This window comes from Parasteatoda tepidariorum, chromosome 1, assembly GCF_982258835.1.
Source record: "Parasteatoda tepidariorum strain Cologne lab strain chromosome 1, Ptep-v5.0, whole genome shotgun sequence".
Taxonomy (NCBI): Eukaryota; Metazoa; Arthropoda; class Arachnida; order Araneae; family Theridiidae; genus Parasteatoda; species Parasteatoda tepidariorum.
In genome coordinates, this window is record NC_141755.1 from 18073094 (window position 1) to 18095473 (window position 22380).

The 22380-nt window shown below is 29.2% G+C and overlaps 1 protein-coding gene across 4 annotated transcripts in view; it reads left to right on the forward strand.

The window, feature by feature from the left end:
- LOC107440100 (long-chain-fatty-acid--CoA ligase 5) overlaps positions 1-22380 on the forward strand; it is a 41215-nt gene that overhangs the window by 14728 nt on the left and 4107 nt on the right. For all 4 annotated transcript variants that reach the window (XM_087159898.1, XM_087159895.1, XM_087159903.1 and 1 more), the window contains 16 exons: positions 1502-1636; positions 4008-4122; positions 6506-6567; positions 6644-6745; positions 6831-6930; positions 9620-9792; positions 11674-11706; positions 12616-12738; positions 14253-14333; positions 15236-15370; positions 16502-16584; positions 17472-17616; positions 17688-17760; positions 19041-19129; positions 19511-19627; positions 21978-22121. In XM_087159898.1, the coding sequence (XP_087016024.1) occupies positions 1562-1636; positions 4008-4122; positions 6506-6567; positions 6644-6745; positions 6831-6930; positions 9620-9792; positions 11674-11706; positions 12616-12738; positions 14253-14333; positions 15236-15370; positions 16502-16584; positions 17472-17616; positions 17688-17760; positions 19041-19129; positions 19511-19627; positions 21978-22121 (1650 nt within the window). In that variant the 5' untranslated portion in view covers positions 1502-1561. The remainder of the gene's footprint in view (positions 1-1501; positions 1637-4007; positions 4123-6505; positions 6568-6643; positions 6746-6830; positions 6931-9619; positions 9793-11673; positions 11707-12615; positions 12739-14252; positions 14334-15235; positions 15371-16501; positions 16585-17471; positions 17617-17687; positions 17761-19040; positions 19130-19510; positions 19628-21977; positions 22122-22380) is intronic.

A 22380-nucleotide genomic window follows, 5' to 3' on the forward strand; every position in this document is an offset into this window, starting at 1 on the left:
GGCTGTCTATGAGACGTCCATGCTTGTATAAGCTATGGATGAAATTATCCATGTCTCATTCACTCAGAAACTGTGGTGGATGTCTGACAGACGTCTACTGGTCTTCTGCTGGATCTTCCCTGTATCAAATATGGATGTCTTCTCGACGTCCACCGGGCAACCACGTGGACCTTTGTGGATGTTAACGATGACGTCTAATGGAGAATCATTTTATGATTTTGTGATATATGGATTGGATTGTTTAGGAATCTACATAAGATTCCTTTGGCTCTCTATGAGGCGTCCATCCCTGTATAAGCTATGAATGAAATTATCCATGACTCGTTCACAAAAAAACTGTGATGGATGTCTAATAGACGGCTAGTGGTCTGCTACTGGATCTTCCCTGTATCAAAAATGGATGCCTTCTCGACGTCCATCGGGCAACCACATGGACCTTTGTGGATGTTAACGATGACGTCTAATGGAGAATCATTTTATGATTTTGTGATATATGGATTGGATTGTTTAGGAATCTACATAAGATTCCTTTGGCTCTCTATGAGGCGTCCATCCCTGTATAAGCTATGAATGAAATTATCCATGACTCGTTCACAAAAAAACTGTGATGGATGTCTAATAGACGGCTAGTGGTCTGCTACTGGATCTTCCCTGTATCAAAAATGGATGCCTTCTCGACGTCCATCGGGCAACCACATGGACCTTTGTGGATGTTAACGATGACGTCTAATGGAGAATCATTTTATGATTTTGTGATATATGGATTGGATTGTTTAGGAATCTACATAAGATTCCTTTGGCTCTCTATGAGGCGTCCATCCCTGTATAAGCTATGAATGAAATTATCCATGACTCGTTCACAAAATAACTGTGATGGATGTCTAATAGACGGCTAGTGGTCTGCTACTGGATCTTCCCTGTATCAAAAATGGATGCCTTCTCGACGTCCATCGGGCAACCACATGGACCTTTGTGGATGTTAGCGATGACGTCTAGTGGACAATCATTTTATGATTTTGTGATATATGGATTGGATTGTTTAGGAATCTATGAAGGACAAACAGACATTCAGTTTTTTATAAATAGATTGATGCAGTAACAAATGCTATTTTTTATTTCATACTTTTTTGCATATGTTTGCAATGTTAAAACTACTGTTGATAATACAAATTCACACTCAGACAAAGATTAAATAAAATAAAACTAACTATTTTCAGAAAAAATTGCAACAGAAATTCGTTTTATATAAGTTAAATATTTTCTAAGAAATGTTCGATTTATTAGTGAAACTATTAGGAAAAAATTAAGATTACGTTATGAGATTTCGTTGACAATTACAAGAAATGATGCATGAGAAAATACTATTAAAGTTTTCTCTTAACTAGAAATGTATATTTTTAATTCGTGTAGGAGTGTCTATAAATTGTTTCAAATATCTTATTGCTTTATTTTGGTTCCAATGACTTTTACACTAAAATAAAAAACAATTTTTTTTAACTAGGAAAACAAGAAGGAACAAACTATTCCTCGAGTTTTAAGGAATTCCTTTAATTAAAAAAAGATGATATTTGATACGTATCCTTGTAAATTAAAGGATATTTCACTCCCACCAGGTCAAGGATCCTATGAAATACCAGTAAGTGATTATTTGTTTTCATATTTATCTTTATTTTGCTTGAAATATTATATTTATACAATTACTTTCACAAAATAATCAAAAATATTTTCTTTTTTTTCTTTCAATTTAAGAGTCTCTTTCAGACAGGAAAAAGGGATGAACTTTATGCATATTTAAGTATAGAGAACTTATTTTACCGGTATTTCCTTATTCATTCAATTCCTAGTTAATATTTTTGAAAAATTTCTGTTTCATCTTTTTCGTTAAAATATGTTCTATTGAACCCAACTTCAGAATATTATGTTTTAAAGTTAAAACAAGTTTCAAAATTGTTTCAGTTTTTAAATTTCATGTTTAATGTTATTGAAATATGTCCTATTGAACTCTGAATTTGAATTTTCGTTTGAATTTTAAATTTTAAAGGAAAAAGTATTTTCAAAACTTTTTTAAAGTTTACATTTCAAAAATACTTACAACCGTAAAATACGAAGTTTAGTAACTACTTTCAATGGAACATATTTCAATGACTGAAAGGAAACGAAAATAATTCAAAAATAACACATAATTCTCCATTGGTTTATATGAATGAAATAAAATCTACTTTCTCCTTTGGATAACCGAATGTTTTATCTTCTTCTTCTTCTCATTGGCACGACAGCCCAGGATGGGCCCTGGCCTTCTCAACAAGCCTATGCCAAGACATTCTTCCCTTAGCCAAGGTTCTCCAGTTTATTATCTTTAAAATTTGTAGGTCCCTTTCAAGGCAGTCTAAAAATCCTAGGTTTGGTCGTCCTCTTTTTCTTGTACCTGTTGGGCTGGCACAGAAAACTTTTTTGGTTGACCTGCTATCCTCCATTCTTATAATGTGGCCTGCTCATTTAATCCTCTGAATTTTGATAAATTTAATGACATCAGGTTCTTTATATGCTTTGTAAAGTTCCGTGTTTGATCTTCCAAACCAGGTACCGTTTTTACTTATTCTACCAAAAATGCGAATGTTTTATCAAAATGTGAAATTATGACTCAATCATCAAATTACAGATTTTTATGCAAAATAAAATCATTCATTTTTACCTCTTCCAAACCCTTTGAATTTCATTGTTGTCTCAATTAAAATAGAATAGTTTTAAAATAGGCTAAGATAGTTAAGCAGGTTGGTCAATAATTTTGTCTCAGCACGTGAATTCTCCTTATTTTTCCTTTCTTAAAATGTGATATACAATATGTCAGTTCTATTTGCTTGAAATAATGAATAAATGTTAGCAACATATTAAAATAGGGACAGGACAAATCATTAATAGACAACTATAACAGATTTTCATTTTATTTTAAAGATAATTTTGAAAAGAAAATTATTGCAAGAATGGTAGCACCGCATTTTTACCATATGCGTTCTGATATTATCCGTAAATTACTTAAACATTATTGTTATGAACCATCTATTTCCTAAGTTTATTACTTGTAATTACTATAAAATAAACATATTAATAGTTTGAGACAGATTTTTATGTTTCTTAAAAGAAAATTTGAAACGGGTTCTTACCAATTTTTCGCCAAAATTTGAGAAACAAAGACGTTTTTAAAATTTTATTGTATTAATATGAAGTAACTTGATTTCAATTTAAAACTAACTTTCTTAAGACTAAAACCAACTTCAAAATTTCCTCTAAAGTATGAAAAAATATTTTAACTAATTTTTTTCAAGAGTAGTTTTTAATTGTAACCAATGTAGAGGAAAAAGTACAAGCATGAAAGTACAAGCATTGAGTAAAAATATTTTAAATCAAAAACTATACATTGCTAATGTAACTTTTTTAAAGAATATTACCTAAGTTGAAATTGGGGATCCTGGATTAATTATTTAACAGTGCTGGCAGGGTCAAAATTTCTAAACTAGACTCAGTGGAAATGACGGCACATGTGGAGCCTAGACTTACTGTGCTTCCCAATTTTCTTGACCTTAAGCACCATTTGTGCCCCAACACACATTTTAATGTTAATCAAATTCCGTGTTATAAGTTCAAAAATATGTTTATTTTATTATCCGTTGCATGTCTTTCAGTGGTGTTCTTGTTATTGGGGTAAATTAACTAGTGAAATACAAACATTTATGTATACCAATACTGGTTTGGGGGATAAAGTATATGCACCCCAATGGCCACTGCTGCTATGGTACATTGGTATAATTTAATGAATGTAAAAAACTCATTGCATGTAAAAACTGAACCGGTTCATCATTGAAATGTGTGTCGAATAGCCAAAGGAGCACAAATTGAACATTAGTGATGGAACTGTGTGACTAGCATCTATCGTTCCTTGTATTAATCGTTTTTGTAAATCATATACCATTCATATAAAACTGGATGACGTCATTTGTGTATTATAATAGGGGCATGATGGCGCTCGTGTATCAAAGCTTTTGCCTCCTGGAAAGTTGTTACGCTGTAAGTATGACGACGCAAAAACCATGATTGAGATGATGGACAGAGGATGCAGAATTTCAGGTATCTAATACCATAAAATACGTTTAAAAACACATTTTTTGTTAAGATATCCATTCCAGAAAAAAAACACGTTTTTATTTGTTTTAAGTTAAAGGTGTGGCGAAAATAAAAATATGTTTGGCTATTTCACTCTAGTTGTAAAACGTGGAGTTTAAAAGCTGCTTTTATTTCCACGAATTCTTTGCTTTAGTTTCGCTCCCATTCGTTTAACTGCATCATAAACACGACAAATGGAGAATTACTCGATTTGGTGATGTTATCCTGCTTATAATTGTCAAAAAAGTATCAAACGTCTCTTTTGTTATCAGGCACAGAGGGTCTAGATGAAATTTGAGCACTTTAGCTATAATCGAAATACGATCAAACTTTTGAATGCGAGATTTAGGCATCCACACAAAAAATAGGTAATATTGAGGTTAATAGTAGAGCTTAATTTTTTATAAACTTGTATTGCAAGTTGCTTAATTTTTCGTCAAATGAATATTGATACCTATTTATATGCCTTTACATAAATTTAATATTTAATGAAATACTAAATTAAATGTCGATGGATAAAGTTACTATGAGCATGGTAATGAAGCGTGTAAGAGAAACACGGGGGAAGTAAATCAAGTTGCTTAGACAGATTCAATTGAAACAAAGAAGTGTTTATATAAAATTGAAAAGACGTACTTTTATCTTGCCGCAAAAATAAAATGATCCTTAACACAATAAATTTAAAACAATTATGCTTATAACAGAGAAAAAAGGGCATCCTTACTTTGTCAGAGGTTTATATTCCTAGAATACAGCAAATATAATGACCATTTTTAAAATGGCCACCTTATCTGAAAATATACCATTCAAAAAGCCATGGGACTCATTTTTGTCAACTCAACAAAAATAATTCAATACTTGGAAAAAAAATCTTGGGACAGTATTAAAATGTTTGATATTTACACCAAAGTGATTTTAAAACATTAAATTACATAATATGTGCAGCAGATTTCCTATAACACAATTTTCCCAATTAGATAAAATAAAATTCTTTCCAATTAACAGTTGGTTTAATTAAAGAGACTAAGAAGTCTGGCACATAGCAATTTAGCTGAATCTGCAAATAAGTCAAGTTACATAGACATAATCATATTAAAACAGTGTTACACGGACATTGCTACTTAGAGTAATAGGACATGAAAGTGCAAGTCTTTTACTCCATATTAAACGAATACATTATGAAATTAAATATATTGTTCGGATAGAGTAACTCTAGAATAAACGAATACATTGTTAAATGATATGTGTTTTGGATGCAAGAACTCTAGATTAAGCAAATTTATTATCAACTGAAATATTATTTTTTTCTTTTTTTTTTTTTTTTTTGCTATAGGGGAGAGTCGGGTAGCCCCGCACACTTAAGGAGTATTGCTTATATTTCTGTATAATATTGAGTAATAATCAATATTTTTGTATGTTTCTATTGTTTTACCATCTAATTAAATAATGCAAGGAGAATAAACCAAAAAAAGAATAGTTTAACTTAAAAAAATAGAAATTTAAAAAAACATGTTTTTCAGCTCTTCAAAATGTGTCGGGTAGCCCCTCCCAGTTACAAAAATTATGTTCTTTGACTGTTTTTTCAAGCGTAAATGAAAGTGACCAATGTACTGACAGTAGATAAACCTCATTTATCATTTTTATCACAAAATTATTTTATTTATTACATATTTATATGCTTTTAGTGAGTTCTATCATTTAATAACAACAATATTTGTTGTTAAAATGCATATAACATTCAAATTTGAAGCAATAAAATAATAATCTTTGCAACCGTACATTTATCGACGAAATAAAATTGGGCGGTGATACCCGACATTCATGTGAGCGGGGCTATCCGAAATCCAATTTTTGTGTAAATTTGTAATTACTCGAACAATTTTTTAGATATAAACTTCTTTCTTCGTGCAAATAAAACTTAAGACTACATACTTTAATGCTGTATGAATAGAAAAAATCATTTTTTTAGTATTAAAATTAAGTTTAATCGAAACATTCAACCAATTTTTCTTAATTTCATAACTACTGTATTCAACATGTTTTCAAAGCCATTGTTTACAAAAGAAATATTTTTTCCTTCCATTAAATAATTTTTATTATCGTATTTAATTATGCAAAGGATATAGCTAAACAAATTGCGAGATATCAATTTACATGAATAGTTGTCTTTTGTTTTGTGAAATAAAATGTTTGTCTGAAACCACACATTACTCACTTTTTAAATTAAGTAGGAATGTATTAAAAGTTCATTTGAAATCATTCTACTTCAGCTTATATTTATTTTAAAAATAAATTAGGCGAAATTTTTATAAACAAAGAATACAGAAGCTTTTAAATTTTTGTTTAGATAATGGCCAATGTGTTGGTTGGAGAAAAAATTCGGAATATTTTTGGCTTACATACCAAGAAGTAAGTTATAAATATATCTTAGAAATGCATTCCATTTCTTCCTTTCTTTATTTGTTGTTTTCTTAATGCCATTTAGTTTATGAAACAAGCAAAGCATTTTGGTGCCGGATTGGAAAAAATAGGAATAAATCTTGGACAATCTACACAGATTGGTATTCATGCAACAAACTCAGTGCAAGTAAATAATTTTCATCTTATTAATAAATATTAAGTATTAATTACTTTTATTTAATAATTTAATACCTATTTTTTTTAATTATTAGTGGTTGATAGCTCAATACGGCTGTTTTTATTATTCATCTTCTGTTGTTCCTCTGTATGACACCATTGGTCCTGAAGCCAGAACTTTTATGATTAATAATGGTAATATACAGTAGTTTTTATGATTTATATTTAACTTTGTTTTTAATAATAAATTTTTTCGACAAAACTGTTTTAATTTAGCTCATTCAATTTTTTGGTATCAAAGCTCATGAAAATTGACAATAAATGGAACAGAAAATACATAAATTCATATTCATCTTTTACACCGAAGAGCCATTACATTATGACCACCCTCCATCTATAATGGGCTCGGCAAGGAACAATGTTTTAATGGGGCACATTAGGACCCATAAACCTCATAGAGCAATCCCTGACGTCTGTAAGCTACTTGAACATAGTTGCAGACCAGGTTCACCCATTCATGGCAACAGTTTTTCCTGCGGGGGATGGTGTTTACCAACAGGATAATGCACCATGTCTTATGGGTCGAATCGTCGAGGAACATTCCAGTGACTTTCAAGTCACTGGAATGTTCCTCGCCCCTCGACACCTTGGCCCCCAAATTCACCTGACCTTAATCCAATAGAGCATTTGTGGTCCTACTTGGAAAACCAAATTCGTGCTGCCATGCTACCCCCTCGTAATGTGAGGGAATTGCAGTGCCAGTTGGTGAGTGCTTGGTACCAGACACTTAGGTCCGCCCCTTTGAAAGATTTATAAATTCTCCCTATCTTAGAATTAGGGATGTAATGAATGTAATGAATGTTAGGGATGTAACGACCACATGTTCGTATTATTTGGAAAATTATTCTTCTACTAAGTTTTTTTTTTTGGTTTATATTCTGTTAATAGATTTAATGAAGAATGATCGAAATTAATTATTATACATTATAAGAAATAGTTTTTACACATATTTGTTAAGCTCTAAATTTTTTTAATTTATCTTCTGAAAGACATTTGGAAAAACGAAATTTGAAGAATTGATACTAGATTACTTTAAACTGAACCATGAGTTTTGTAATGCTTATTTTCTTTTTTTAATTATATTTAGGTGAGTCAATTTCATCGTTTTTCCAACACCTTAGATTTTAAAAATTTAGATCTTTTTTCTCTTGTGCGGGGAGATAGATAACTAGTAACATAAAAAAATTACGATTCTCGACATTAAAGTTATATTTCAGAACTAAGGCGGGGGGGGGGGGATTTTTGTTTCTCCTTTGACTTTTTTTATTAACTTTTCTTTCTAACAACATTTTTATTATGATGGCATTTTTAAAGAGCGTTTCGATTGAACGTTATTCCTTTATGGTGACTTTTTTTTAAAACTACATAACGTGAAAATGCTTAATGACGATTTTAGCGTTAAATTTTTTGTTTACAAATTAAGAACGATTTTTGTTCTGGTTTCTATCTTGCTTTTTCTTTTTCAAAAAACATATGTTTTTACAAACGTTTTTTTTATGATGCAGCATTAAAGATGTTTTCTATTAGTCTTTAATCTTTACTTTTTCTTAAAAATACAGCAATTGGAAAGCTGAAATGCTTAGCCTTAAAATTTTCTTTCAGAAATTAAGATCAATTTTAATTTTTTCTGTTTTGTTTTTGTATCTTCATTTTTATAGCCGTTTTTATAATAGCGCTGCAATTTTAAAAGCGTTTCTGATGGACATTTAATATTTTATGAATAATTTTTCCGGAAAATATTATTTCCAGCTTTGAAGTTTCATTTTAAGAATTAAAAGGACATTTCTTTTTCAAATTTGCAACTTAGTTTTTTTAAATCTAATCTTTAAATCTAATTATCTTTATTATCTTAAACATTTTTATTATTTTTTTCCTCCCTTTATCTCATACCAATAAAACAGTTAAGTTTTGATTATTTTTCAAAAAAGATTATACTTATTGCGATATAAAAAATAATTTTTATTAATATTTTTTTCTAATTTGCTATTATGCCTACTTTTTCGGCCGAAAATTCGGTATTCTGTTATTCGGCAGGTATTCGACATTCTGCTATTATATTCGGTATTCTGCTAATATATTATACTACTTAAAAAGGTCGAAATTTTGAAATTTGATACTACAACGATAAGATAGAAAATTCACTTGGATTAACTGCGAAATGGTCACAAAAAAGATTATTAAAAGTCGAAATTCACGCATCATAACTTTGTCGTATTAAAAATTTTCCCATTTTCAAAAATTCTTACAATAACCACCGAAAAAAGCGATAGCAAGACTACTATGATTTAGATTTAGCACGTCAGAAACTTAAATACGCAATTTAAAATTTCAGATTTCTTTTTTATTTTCAAAAACAATTGGAACAGTTTTATTATTATTATGTTGCACTTGTGCACCCCTATTGTGCACCCTTATATAGTGTCTTATTTCTGAATCCTGCACCCTCAAACATCGAGCACCCTCCCCCCAAAACCGTGGGAGTTACTAGGGTGTTATTTACCCCACTGACTACCTAGATAGCAAATCTAAATACGAAAGAAGAGTTCAGTTTTGCAGTCAAGAGATCCGTGCCTATTTTTCACATTTTTGAAGAAAATTTTAAAAATATTCGTTGGTGACAAATGGAACAAATAATTACAGTAAAAACTTTTGGAATGTACTCTTTACGTTATAAATTGCTGTAGGTACAGCAATTTATAAAATGAATAGTATAAAATTTGTTAGCTAATTTTTGTACAATTGTATAGAAAATTTCAATTTAGTGTTTGCGTATATTTTAACACTAAGGAAACACAGCTAAGGCAAAAGTTATCTGTTGTTTTAGCTGAAATATCAGTAGTTGTATGTGACCACGAGAAAACAGTCAAGGCGTTGTTGGAAAAAAGTGATGCAACTCCTGATTTGAAGCACATTGTATATATGAAGGATATTAGCGACGAGTTAAAGGCAATGGGGAAAAAAAGAGAAATTGCTTTGCATCTATTTTCAGAAGTTGAAGTAAGTGAAACAGTTTTCCTTCTATCAATTGAGTTACTAAAAATTAGAGATGTTATTTGAGTATTTTAGCTGATTCCTTTTAATTAGAATTTTAAACAGTGTGTTCTGCAATTACCATCTAAAATATATTCTTTAGAATTTTTAGGAAATCATAGTGAAACAAAATACCAGGTAAAAAAAAGTCATATTTAATTGGAGGGAAAAACATAAAATTTTTTTGAGGAAGGTGTGCTTAAAAACATCAAAACCTGGTTAAAAGCCAGAGAAAACGATGAAGATTAGAAATAACTTCAAATTTAATTCCGCAATCAAGCGGTTTTGATGTTTTATTCTCACCTTCCCAAAGCAGTTAATTAGAATTTTAAAACGTTTTTGCTTCCTCCTTGACTTTTTACGTGAATATTTTTTTAAATTTCATTTTAAACAAGGATTCTAAAAATATATATTAAAGACGAAGAGTAACGGACCTCTCTGTATACATGGCATTATCTTACTCCAAAATAACTACTAAATTTATTATTTGGTTATTTAAATCTCGCACAATTTTTTTTTTGCCTCTTTGCCTTTCAGTTTTGTTCCACTGCAGTTATGAAATCACTAAATGTTGAATAAAATTGGGTTTTGGCGAAAGTATTGGGCAATGATGTATTTCAGTTGATAGAAAAATATTTATTTAACTTGATCCTCAAAATTACATCGGAATGAATTTTTCTAAACAAATTAGTATTTTTTATTTGATGACAGTAATTTTCGGTAAATTTCGGTAAATGCGCTGCGTAACCAATTAGAATTAAGAATATAAGCCTGAAACAAACTACCGATTTCTATGGAAAAAAGTTAATCGTAAAAAATTGCTAAGACTTGCATTTGGCGAAGCCTTTCGAAAATTGGCGAATATTTTTGATATTTGTCTCATTTGCTATATATATATATATATATATATATATATATATATATATATATATATATATATATATATATATATATATATATATATATATATATATATATATATATATATATATATATATATATATATATATATATATATATATATATATATATATATATATATATATATATATATATATATATATATATATATATATATATATATATATATATATATATATATATATATATGAGACTTGATGGCTCAGGGGATAGAACCTTCACCTTCTTATGGGGTGGGTTGGGTTCGAATTTCAGCGATGAGTGATTGATACGAATTCTACTTCCAACTTGCACTGACCATAGTGATGACGTAACGATTTAAAATATCCTTGATGGTAGGCAGATCATGGGATAGAGTCCCCCTGCCGTCAGGCTAACCGTGAGAGGTTTTGGAGATTTTCCTCTCCATGCAACGCAAATGCAGGTTAATTACAGCAAAAAGTCCTCCACGAAAGTAAATTTCTCCCAATAGTTGATCCAGAAGTTCCTTTGTCTTCTGGATTGCGTTCAAAAATACAAGGCTACGGAATTGGATTATTAGTAGTCGTAAACCCAAAATTGGATCGGCTGTTCAACGACTGTTATAAAATAAAATATATTTGTATTATATATATATATATATATATATATATATATATATATATATATATATATATATATATATATATATATATATATATATATATATATATATATATATATATATATATATATATATATATATATATATATATATATATATATAGTGCTTTGAAGAAGCGTTAACATTCATTTGAATGAATAAAACATTGTTTACTTCATTTTTTCAAGGATTCTTAACAAAATATTAAAACCTTTTTGTTGCCAAGCCATATTTTTAATCAATGAGTACACAATTTATACACAAATATAAAAATGAAATATTATAATAATCACTTTCTGTTACAGGAATTAGGAAAAAGTTGTCCTCTCCCCATAAGGGTGAGTAAAATTTCAATTGTTCATGTAAGAAATGGTATTCTCCCAATATGCAATCTGCCTATCCAATTAACATTTTATTTAAATTGAGTTTTTTTTTATAGTTATGCTCTTTTAGTGCCACTGCCCGATATGTATTTGCCCATTATACTCTATACCCTGTATAACAGTATACATTGATGATTTTGTAAGGTAAAGTGCCACTGCCAAGTATATACTTGCCGGTAATACCCAATACCAGTCACTGAGTCACAGTTTAGTCACTGAGGATTGTTATTGTTTATAGAACTGAAACAATAGTTTTCTCATACCTGCCCTTGCATTGGTGCTTCATTTACGGTTCCTTTCTCTTTCTTATTTTTTTTATTTATTTATTTTATTTATTTATTTTTTATTTAGCTGTCATAGCCCAAAATATACCTTATCCTTTTTTAGATATGATTTCATAATCTCTGCTTTTATGACAAGTTAAATAAAAATGATTACATAACGCAAGATACGTGAGAAACAAACTATGTTAACCTTATTTTATCATAATTTAAAAGCATCATGAAGGTTCAGAAATATTACTCACTTATTTTTAGTTAGTGTAGATCATGGTATCATTTTATTTATTAACGAATAATTTACATAAAATCTATCGTGAATATCCTAAACCCGATATTATTAGAAATAAAACATTCCCTTATTAGTTTCTTTAATTGCAGAATGTCCACCATTTAGACAAAGTGCTTTTCAAAGCTTCATACTGCTAACAGAGACTATAAAACACAGATTGATTTAAGATACCATATGAGAGAAATATATAGTATAAGCATAATAGATATCTAAATGTTAAAGTTAAAATAAGCAAGTCTTTGTCTGTGATTGTTTAAACTGAACTTGTTTATTAAAATTAAAATAAATTTATAGCCTGCAAGACCTGAAGATGTCGCATTAGTGTGCTATACGAGTGGAACAACTGGCGATCCCAAAGGTGTTATTTTGACACAAGCAAATATTATAGCTGGAATTAGTGGCTTATTTGATATCATGGTAATTTTATCCAATTTATTCATTTTATTACATCTTTTGAATTCTATTTGCTATCCTGAAATTCGCACAATGCTTAATTTTAGCATATTAAATTCGAGAAAATTAACTTAAAGTTTTGCAAAGTTCTGATGCAATTTGACTATTTTTATATCAGCTCCTTTAGGACAATTGACTTTTGGGTATAAGACAAAAAAAACATGTAAAAGGAAACATATTTTTATGGGGGATTTTCAATAAATCTTTTTCATTGAATCTTTATAATAAATCTTTTTTAAAGTACAAAATGAAATTTCAGGAAAACTTCTGATCGTTTTGAGCTTTCTTTCAAAAAGTACAAAAACAACTTAGAAAATAGCATGAAAATTCTTTAAGTTTTTAAGATATTTTAATCAAATTTTATTCATTAGTTGCCAAATACGATTCGCTGCAAAATTAAGAAAAGCATTTTTTAATTTAGCAGTATAAAAGAACTACATTAAAGTCTTTTAACTTGCGCATTTTTCAACGAATTTTTTTTAATTTTAAATAAATCATTTTGTAATCAATTTCAAATAGCTCCAAGAATATTGTTTGATTCCATAGAATCTTTATAAAGTTATAACGAAAAACGTTAGACAAAAAAATTGCTTTTTTATAAAAATGTCCATAATTCCATAAATATTTGTTCTAGGTGGGTGTACAAATTTTTCTGCAGTTATTAAAAGTTACTCTTAAAGTAATTTATATAAGTTGCAAGCTCATTGCTTGATTTTCTATCATAGGGTGTTCATAAATAATTGTTTTCTTTCGCATTTTATTGTCGGTCTCCCAAACCTCTGAAAGCTTTAAATCCAATTGCCAAGTATGAAAAAATGCGTGAACTAAACAATTATAAAATAATTAGCTTTGGCTTCATATTAAAGATCAAAAAGTATAGCATATTGCATTTTTCTGATTATGTAGATTCGCTAATATTATACATTTTACCGGCAAAATCAGAAATCCGATATTATAAAAAATGTCACTTAATTCTTGACTTAAATTTTTACGTCATTCTCCCTTTTTTAAATTATGTAGTTTTAACTTTTAAACCCCTTAATGGTCACATAATTTTGAAAAAAACAGTTATAAATGTGTCCATTTGTTTTATTCAGGAAATTTATATAAAACTAAGTGCGTGTATAATATATGTATTTATATTTAATTCTTGTGCAAATGTTTAGCTTACATGTTTGATGAGGAGTGCTGACATCTTATTTAATATGAACTATCTTTAAATACAATTCAAATAGTTTGGTGCTGACATCTGGTTTATAGATAGAGAAATAAATAGGACTCCTTGCATAAGAAATAGATTGTTTTAATCTTTTTGGCTCGTTACTTTTGAATACTCTAGAACGGAAATATCACGGGCATGAGAAATAAAGGGCAAAAACTTTACTTCGTCATTTTAAAGGGGAGGGGAGAGAAGGAAAGGTTTTAATCTTCATTATATACTTGAATTTATTGCTGAAATAAATTTCTTTTTATCTTAGGGTGAAGACCTTTTACCGAAAACAGATGATGTTTCCATATCTTATTTACCTCTTGCACATGTGTATGAACAATTAGTTCAGGTAAGTCTTCGAATACGATGTCTGTCCATATTTTTAAAGTGTTCCAATTTTTTCAGTGTTGAAGTAAGTGGAAGATCATATACTTGGCATTTAAAAAAAATCTGAGATTTCTTGGGGAAAGATATATTAGTCTTACATAACTATACAGCATTCATTTAATTTGCCAGTTCTTTAAATTTTGGAGATCTGAGTGGATAAAAGTATGACAATCTTAGAATTAATCAGTACATTTGTCTAAAACAAATCTAGATTGTCTTAAAATCAATCTATTACGCATTTTATCTGCCTTTAGAGTTTTGATAAATATCTTTGTTTTTGTGTATACTGTATCACTCAAATCGGTTTACAGTAGTTTAAACTGTAATAAGTTTAAATCTTAAAATAGTCTAAAAACAGACAAATGTGTAGTTTTGTATTGCTAGCTCAAAACTAAAAATCACTTAATTTTATTACTTTACGTTTTGAAAAAAAAAATCTGTAGGAGTTCTGAAATTAGTCAAGCTCTACTTTTTCTAATCTAATAAAGCGCTACCTTTATTTTCATACTTTTCTGAAAGGTATGGTTTCATTGTATGACAACATATCATCTAAACTTTCGGAACTAAAAAAACACAAAAAAGATGCAAATAAAAAATTTAACCTAAAATCCAAGAAGACGAGGAGGCCTTTTAATTTCTTTCATTGATGGCTAAACTTTAATTCACTTGTTAAAAATTGGGCGACAAATATTTGCCACTGCCAACTTCAATTTCAGCAAGAAATAATCTGATAACTTCTGCATCAAGCTTAATCCATTTAGTTTTTAAATAAAGCCCGAGAATTAATTTGTAAATCGTCCTGAATAATAATTGTAATTAATAAAATAAGGAACAATTAATTATATTAATTTATTATTTAAACAGATGTTTTTGTTCATGGGTGGAGGCAGCGTTGGCTTTTACAGTGGTGATGTTTCTTTGCTAACAGAAGATATGAAAATCTTAAAACCAACAATATTCGCTGCTGTACCCAGAGTACTGTGCAAGATATACGACAAGGTAAGTAAACTTTAAATTAATAAAGAAATTTTATATTTGAGGTGAAATTTATAGTACTTATTTTAGACAGACTTAATAAATGTTAATCTGCGAAGAGCAATATATCTGGTATTTATTCATTAATAAACTAATTAATATTTGTGAATATTTTTTGCTTTATTTTATTCATTAAAAAGTGTTCTATCTGATTATTATTATGAAATTATTTGGTTTTAATTATAAAAACTGTAAGTATTCCTAATTCCTAAAGCTTTTTAAAAGTTTAAAGCTCGTTTCGTTAAAAGAAAGGTATTCGAATTAGTAAATATTTTAATTATAACACTTTTACATCGTTAGGAATAATTCTGGTATAATGGCTATAGTTTTAGGTTTCAAACAAAACAATTTTCATCAGTCTATATTTCTAATAAAATCGTTCTTTATTTGCACATTTAAAAGGTTTAGCTTAGCATTTTCTGTATAGAGAACATAAATATTGCAAATAGAAATTTCTTTGATAAAACCTCAAAATGTAATTGACACACTTCACAAGGGATAATAGGCAGACATATGCATTTAGAGTCGTTATAGGCAGACATACGCTTTTATAGTAAACTGAGCTGTTCGCTGGAAAGAATTGAAAGGTTAAAAGCGAATAGTTCATATCAACAAAGTATTCTATATTTTATTTAAACTATGCTAAGCATAATTAGTGTTTTGTTACAAATTTTTCTATTGCATGTAATTTAATTAAATTTAAAAAAATTTATATCAATCCCTTATTATTGACGAATATTTCGTTAACGCTTCAATCAGGAATTAGTTTTAGAAATTTTGATAATTGATTTAAATTCTTAAGATTTTACTTATGTTAGTTCACTTTCCAAATGGGTTTAAACGAGCATAGCTTGCAAAGCAAACCTTATAAGGTTGCATAACAATCTTTGAGTGTTGCGGAACATAAGCAAACGCAGGGCGGAGTTTTAAAAACAAGTTTTTAAAACCGCACAAGTTTTTTTTAAATTAATCTTTGAATATTAAAGAGATCTCTCGAATGATAGATAGAATATCGAATTCAAAACCTACCTCTGGAGATATTTCTACTTTGAAAACTTATGGCATTTTACTAAATCTTTCATTTCATGGTTTTAGGTGGAATCTCAAATTAAAAAGTTGAAGGAAAAAGCTATGACAAATGGTACTACAGACCCTGATTCAACAAATAATAATAACAGGTAATGACTAAGTTTTGGTAAGTTAAGGTAATGAACGCCAATGATGCTTAATTAATTTTGGTAATAAATAATTATTTAAATGAAAAGAAAAATTCTATGTACTATAAAGCAAAAATTAATAGAGAAATAGTATTAAATTGCTTAGGAAAAACGTAAAAATATTTTTAATTGGATATAATATGAAAAAAGCACAACTACTTCCACTTACTAGGAATAACATTTACCTTTTAGTTTAATTAATAAACTGAGTTTTAAATATGCTTACTAAATTCATAAACTTCGGTAAAACAACAATATAAATTATTTCCAAAGGAACTAGACTAATACAATTCCAACCTGGCGAGTAGCGACTTATAACAAGACACTTCGTTTGATGCTTTTACTTGTTGCTAGAAATCAGGTTCGCAGAAAATGCTGTTTACTAGTTAAATAAAGTAGGAATAACACGATCTGTGACGTAGGCTATAGTATACCCAATTATTGATACGTATTGAAGCGTAATAATTACTAAATGAAATTAAAAAAAAGCTATGGTTAAAGCAATATTAATAAATAAATAGTGCTAATCCGTTTAAGAGAAACATAAAAAATCGCCATGCTATTATAGACGCCAATGATGCTTAATCAATATTGGTAATACCTACTAATTGGAATGAAAATAATATGCTATGTATTATAACGGGAAATTAATTAAAAAAATAGAAAAATTAATAGTTTATGCGAAATCTAAAAGCTCGCCACATTATCATTGGCGTCAATGATGCTTAATTAATTTTATAATTGGTACTACTGGTATTATATAGTAGTTGGTATAGTTTATATAGGTACCAAATGTCTCTTAATGTTATTATTATAGATTAAATAATTCCTGTTTATATTTCTTCCAGGAAAAATGAAGAAATATTGTATGATCCAATGATCTGCAAGTCAGTAGCTGACAGTTTAGGTGGTAGAATCAAGCTAATTATAAGTGGTGCAGCACCTATTTCTGATCACATTCTGAAGTTTTATCTGGCTGTTTGTAATTGTGAGGTAAGTAACATTAACTGAAATTATATTTGAGAATACCGTTTTAGATATTCAAGAATCATTCTTTTTTATAGGTCATGGAAGTGTATGGACAAACAGAATGCGGTGGTCCAAGTAACGCAAATATACTGACACCAGAAACAGTTGGTGAGTTGTCCACAATTATGATTTTTTATGTTAAAATGTATTGCGCAGCAAAATTTACGAATTTTATTGTTGTTGTTGCTAATTCCCATCTGGTCTGACGGGGTCAGACCAGATCAATGAATTCGTTGATATTAAGAAAATCCGAAACCAGAATGGGAGAGGAATGAATGTCGTTCTAGTCCAGCCCTAAACAGTTCAAGATGTGCTCAGGTGATGCCTGGTTTTGTTGGCATTTAGGGCAAAGAGGAAAGATCTTTTGATTTGCAGAAAATGTGAGACTTTTCAGGTGTCAACTGGCCAGTCGGGATAAGCAGGTGTTGGTTTGCCTGTCACCAGGAAGAGATAGAGAGAGTCCTGGTCTTTTTGCTTTATACCAGTAGTGAATAGGTGGAAGCAGCCACTTTTGTTTGTTCTGGGCCTTTTGCCTTGCAAAAAGTTCAAGGTATGTAAGCTCTGAGGTGGAGGGGACTGGATGGTCTAAGTCCCTTCTTTGCAAGAGTGCCAGCCAACTCGTTGCCGTGGATATCGACGTGGGACGGGATCCATTGGAAGTGGACCTCGTGCTTTACTTTTTGTAAGATCGAAAAACTGGTTTTATCTCCAATGAGGGCCCAATTTATGAGGTGTTGAATTGAACTACGGCTGTCAGATAGTATCCAAGTATTTCCAAGGTGCCCTTCACTCAAGAATTTCTCTACGAATTTTATTGTTATAGAATTTGTTGTTCAATAATGTTATGTAGATCCTTCTAATCCTGAACTGTGTAATTTTTAATGATGTTATTTTTCGTAACACTTGGACACTCCAAACTCGCCAGCTATTGGCTTCATGAATAAAGTTTTGAAAATGTGCCTTGTATTTAACAAGCACGTCTTAGCTCAGTACCCCCGCACCCCAGAATAGATGGCAGCACTTCTCATTCATGAGTTCACTTTCATAATTTTGGTCTGAAAGGGAAGAGAATCTTTTCCAGATCTCTGTACTAATGGTATTGCTCCGCGACCTATCATACGACTTTCGATTCCACATATTTTACGAATTTACTTTATGGTCTTAATGGAGTGAAAGTTCGAACACCAGGAAACTGGAATCGGATTCTTCTAAATAATGGCTGACCCACGGCCAATTTTAAATAATAATTCATTCTACGAATGGAATAAATGAACATGAAATGATTGAACATTGTTTTAATGAAAAATGATAATCTTTCAAATGAATATGAGAAATTTCCTCATCAATTTAGGCAATATATATTTAATTTTAAACGAGTATATTTTCAGGATGTGTTGGAGCTCCTTTGCTGTGCAATATGATCAAACTTGTAGACGTGCCTGAACTGGGATATTTCAAAAAGAACAATATTGGAGAGGTAATAGTTTTTAGATTATTTTGACATCAAAAAAAATTTCTAAAGCGGAAATTAAATCTATTACTTATGTGAAACATTTTAATGTGCATGCACAATGCTTATTACCTAAAATTTCCCAAGTTATATGACAGTGTATTTTATATAAATCAAATATATACATCAGAAATCCAGAAGAAGGTAATTATTGTCAATAAAATATGAACCATAATGTTTAGTTACGAGATCAGTTATTTGTTTGGACTCCTTTAGATGTTATTTTTAAAATTAGTGTTTTTTCTTGTTTTCATTTGTGAAATTAAAAACTTTTACAATAATTACTGTCATGAATATTTATAACACAATCTATCAAAATCTGTAGAATTCTGAAATTTTTATTATCAGGTATGTTTAAAAGGTCCAAATGTGTTTAAAGGTTACTTAAAGAATCCACAGAAAACATCTGAAGCTATAGACGAAGACGGCTGGTTGCATACTGGCGATGTCGGTACATGGTTACCGGTAATGTATGACTTATTTACGAATCAATGCGCACAATATTTTTTAAATCCTAAATATGAAGGAAATTTCGAAACTGCTAAGCTTTTTTAATTTAAATTTCAGTCATTTACTTTACAACTATGTAAATCTACCTGTAAGTAGGTATCTGTAAGTAGGTAACTTGAAGAAGAAAAAAATATATTTCATGTTGATATAATCTTCTCTATTATTTTATTCCAAGTATAACAAATGACTAAAAAAATTATGAATATTTACCTTTTTTTTATCTTTGTGCAATGGGAGGAAATGTTTTAACTAAATTAATTGTGGATTAAAATTGTTTCTTAGCACACTTAACTTTGATGGAGCCAAGACCATCCAGTATCAATTCTCTTTAAGTGATACATTATTTATTCTTCTACAAGGATTTTTTCACTAAGATTTCAATTCTTTTACAAAGGTTTCAATTCTTTTACAAAGGTTTCAATTCTTTTACAAAGGTTTCAATTCTTTTATAAAGGTTTCAATTCTTTTACAAAGGTTTCAATTCTTTTATAAAGGCTTCAGTTCTTTTACAAAGGTTTCAATTTTTTTACAAAGGTTTCAATTCTTTTATAAAGGCTTCAGTTCTTTTATAAAAGTTTCAATTCTTTTATAAAGGTTTCAATTCTTTTATAAAGGTTTCAGTTCTTTTAGAAAGGTTTCAATTCTTTTATAAAGGTTTCAATTCTTTTATAAAGGTTTCAATTCTTTTACAAAGGTTTCAATTCTTTTATAAAGGTTTAAATTCTTTTACAAAGGTTTCAATTCTTTTATAAAGGTTTAAATTATTTTACAAAGGTTTCAATTCTTTTACAAAAGTTTCAGTTCTTTTATAAAGGTTTCAATTCTTTTACAAAGGTTTCAGTTCTTTTATAAAGGTTTCAATTCTTTTACAAAGGTCTTCTTTCACTCTATATTTTTTACTTAAGTCATGAAGAACATATACAAAGTAATTAAACATCGAAGTTACCAGGTACATAAAGCAAAAATATATCATGGTTACAATAAAAAACATAATACAAATAACAAATAATAAATCTAAGTTAAGTAATAGACGTAGACTAGAAAGAATTGTACTTTTAACAAATTTGACGTCTGAAACTGAGTTGTATGTAATTAACTTCACGTTAATTAACATTTCAAACTTATGTTAAGAAACTTAACTTTAACTCACCATTTTGCTTATAAACGATCAGCAACGATCAGTGCAAGTACCCATTTGGGATACAAAAATATAGCACAAGAAAACAATGCGTTTCTGACTGTTATTAAAGTTATGCTGATGACAACCAAAAAATACGGAAATTAATGTCAGAAAACTGGATCCTACCATGCGATTTTCCGGCAAAAAATAAATGTACTGGTGACGATGAAAAACTACAACACCATCGTTCGATTTTTATAGATTCTTAGATATATTTTATAGGATGTATATTCAATCATATTAAAAAAAAATGCAACGTGTTCAAATGATTTAAAAGTTTCATGGCGGAAGTTTTGCATTTTGGAAGCTTTCGCTAAATGAAATAAATATATTTTGTTATTGGGAACTAAGAATATTTTTGAAAATTTTTTTGCAGTTTATCAATGTTCTATATGCTATATATAAAATATTTTTAATAGAAATATTTAAAAAAAAATTGCACAATTCGGTTTTTACTCTGAAAATCTGTAATTATTAGAACGCAAATCACTATTATTTAATTGTAATCAACTAATATATATAAGATATATTTTCACAAGTCTGTGTTCAGTTCACTAATTAATAATGTTCAAATAACGAAAAACTAACACAGAACGTCCCGGAAATTTAAAATAATATTTAATATTTGATCATCAAACAAAACTTTGTAATCAATCTTTCATAGTTTTTCGTAAGTTAGTATTGATTTCAAGAACCCATTATTATATACTATAACGGAAAAAGAATTTTTTACCTTTACGACTTGAGATATCCTATTGAATTTTAAAAATTATTGATTGTTTGTTTCATTAAAGGCTCATTTTAAAAATAAGATCTTCGTATTCTGTTCTCTAACCAAATCGCCATCAAAACGAAGTACGTCTGATCAAGTGCGAAATCACTACGACCGAAGAGTTCTCTAACCGTAAACTTGACCGTGAGCATTTTTCGGAAGAGGGAAAACTTTTAGCTCCTTTTCTAAAAGACAGTGCATTGTTAAATCTGTTAAGTGCTTTTCCATCCGGTATTTTGATCAAGAAGAAAAGGAAAGCTACACTTAATAACAGAAAATGTAATCACGTTTTAAGTTCATAAGACTTTAAAATGTTTTTAAACTGAAAATCTATATTTTACTTTGTCTTTTAGAATGGTACTCTTAAAATAGTGGACCGAAAAAAGCATATATTTAAACTGGCACAAGGAGAGTACATCATGCCAGAAAAAATAGAAACTATTTATTCAGCTAGCCCATATATCTCACAAATACTAGCTCATGGAGACAGTTTACAGGTAAAGACTTATATTGTACTTAAATACTGTATGTAGGATGCCTTTAAAAAATATTTTTGGAATCCTTGTCAAAAATAAAGTTAAAAAAGCATACACATTGGTGGTTGCAAGTGAAAAGATATTTAAGAAAGAAATAAGCAAAAAAAATTTAATTAAAAAATGACGAATAATTACCACTATTGAGGAAAGCAAAAACATCAGAAGCCGTTTGATTTGCCTGAAGAAAAAGAGAGAGGTTGAATGGTGATTATTGGAAATA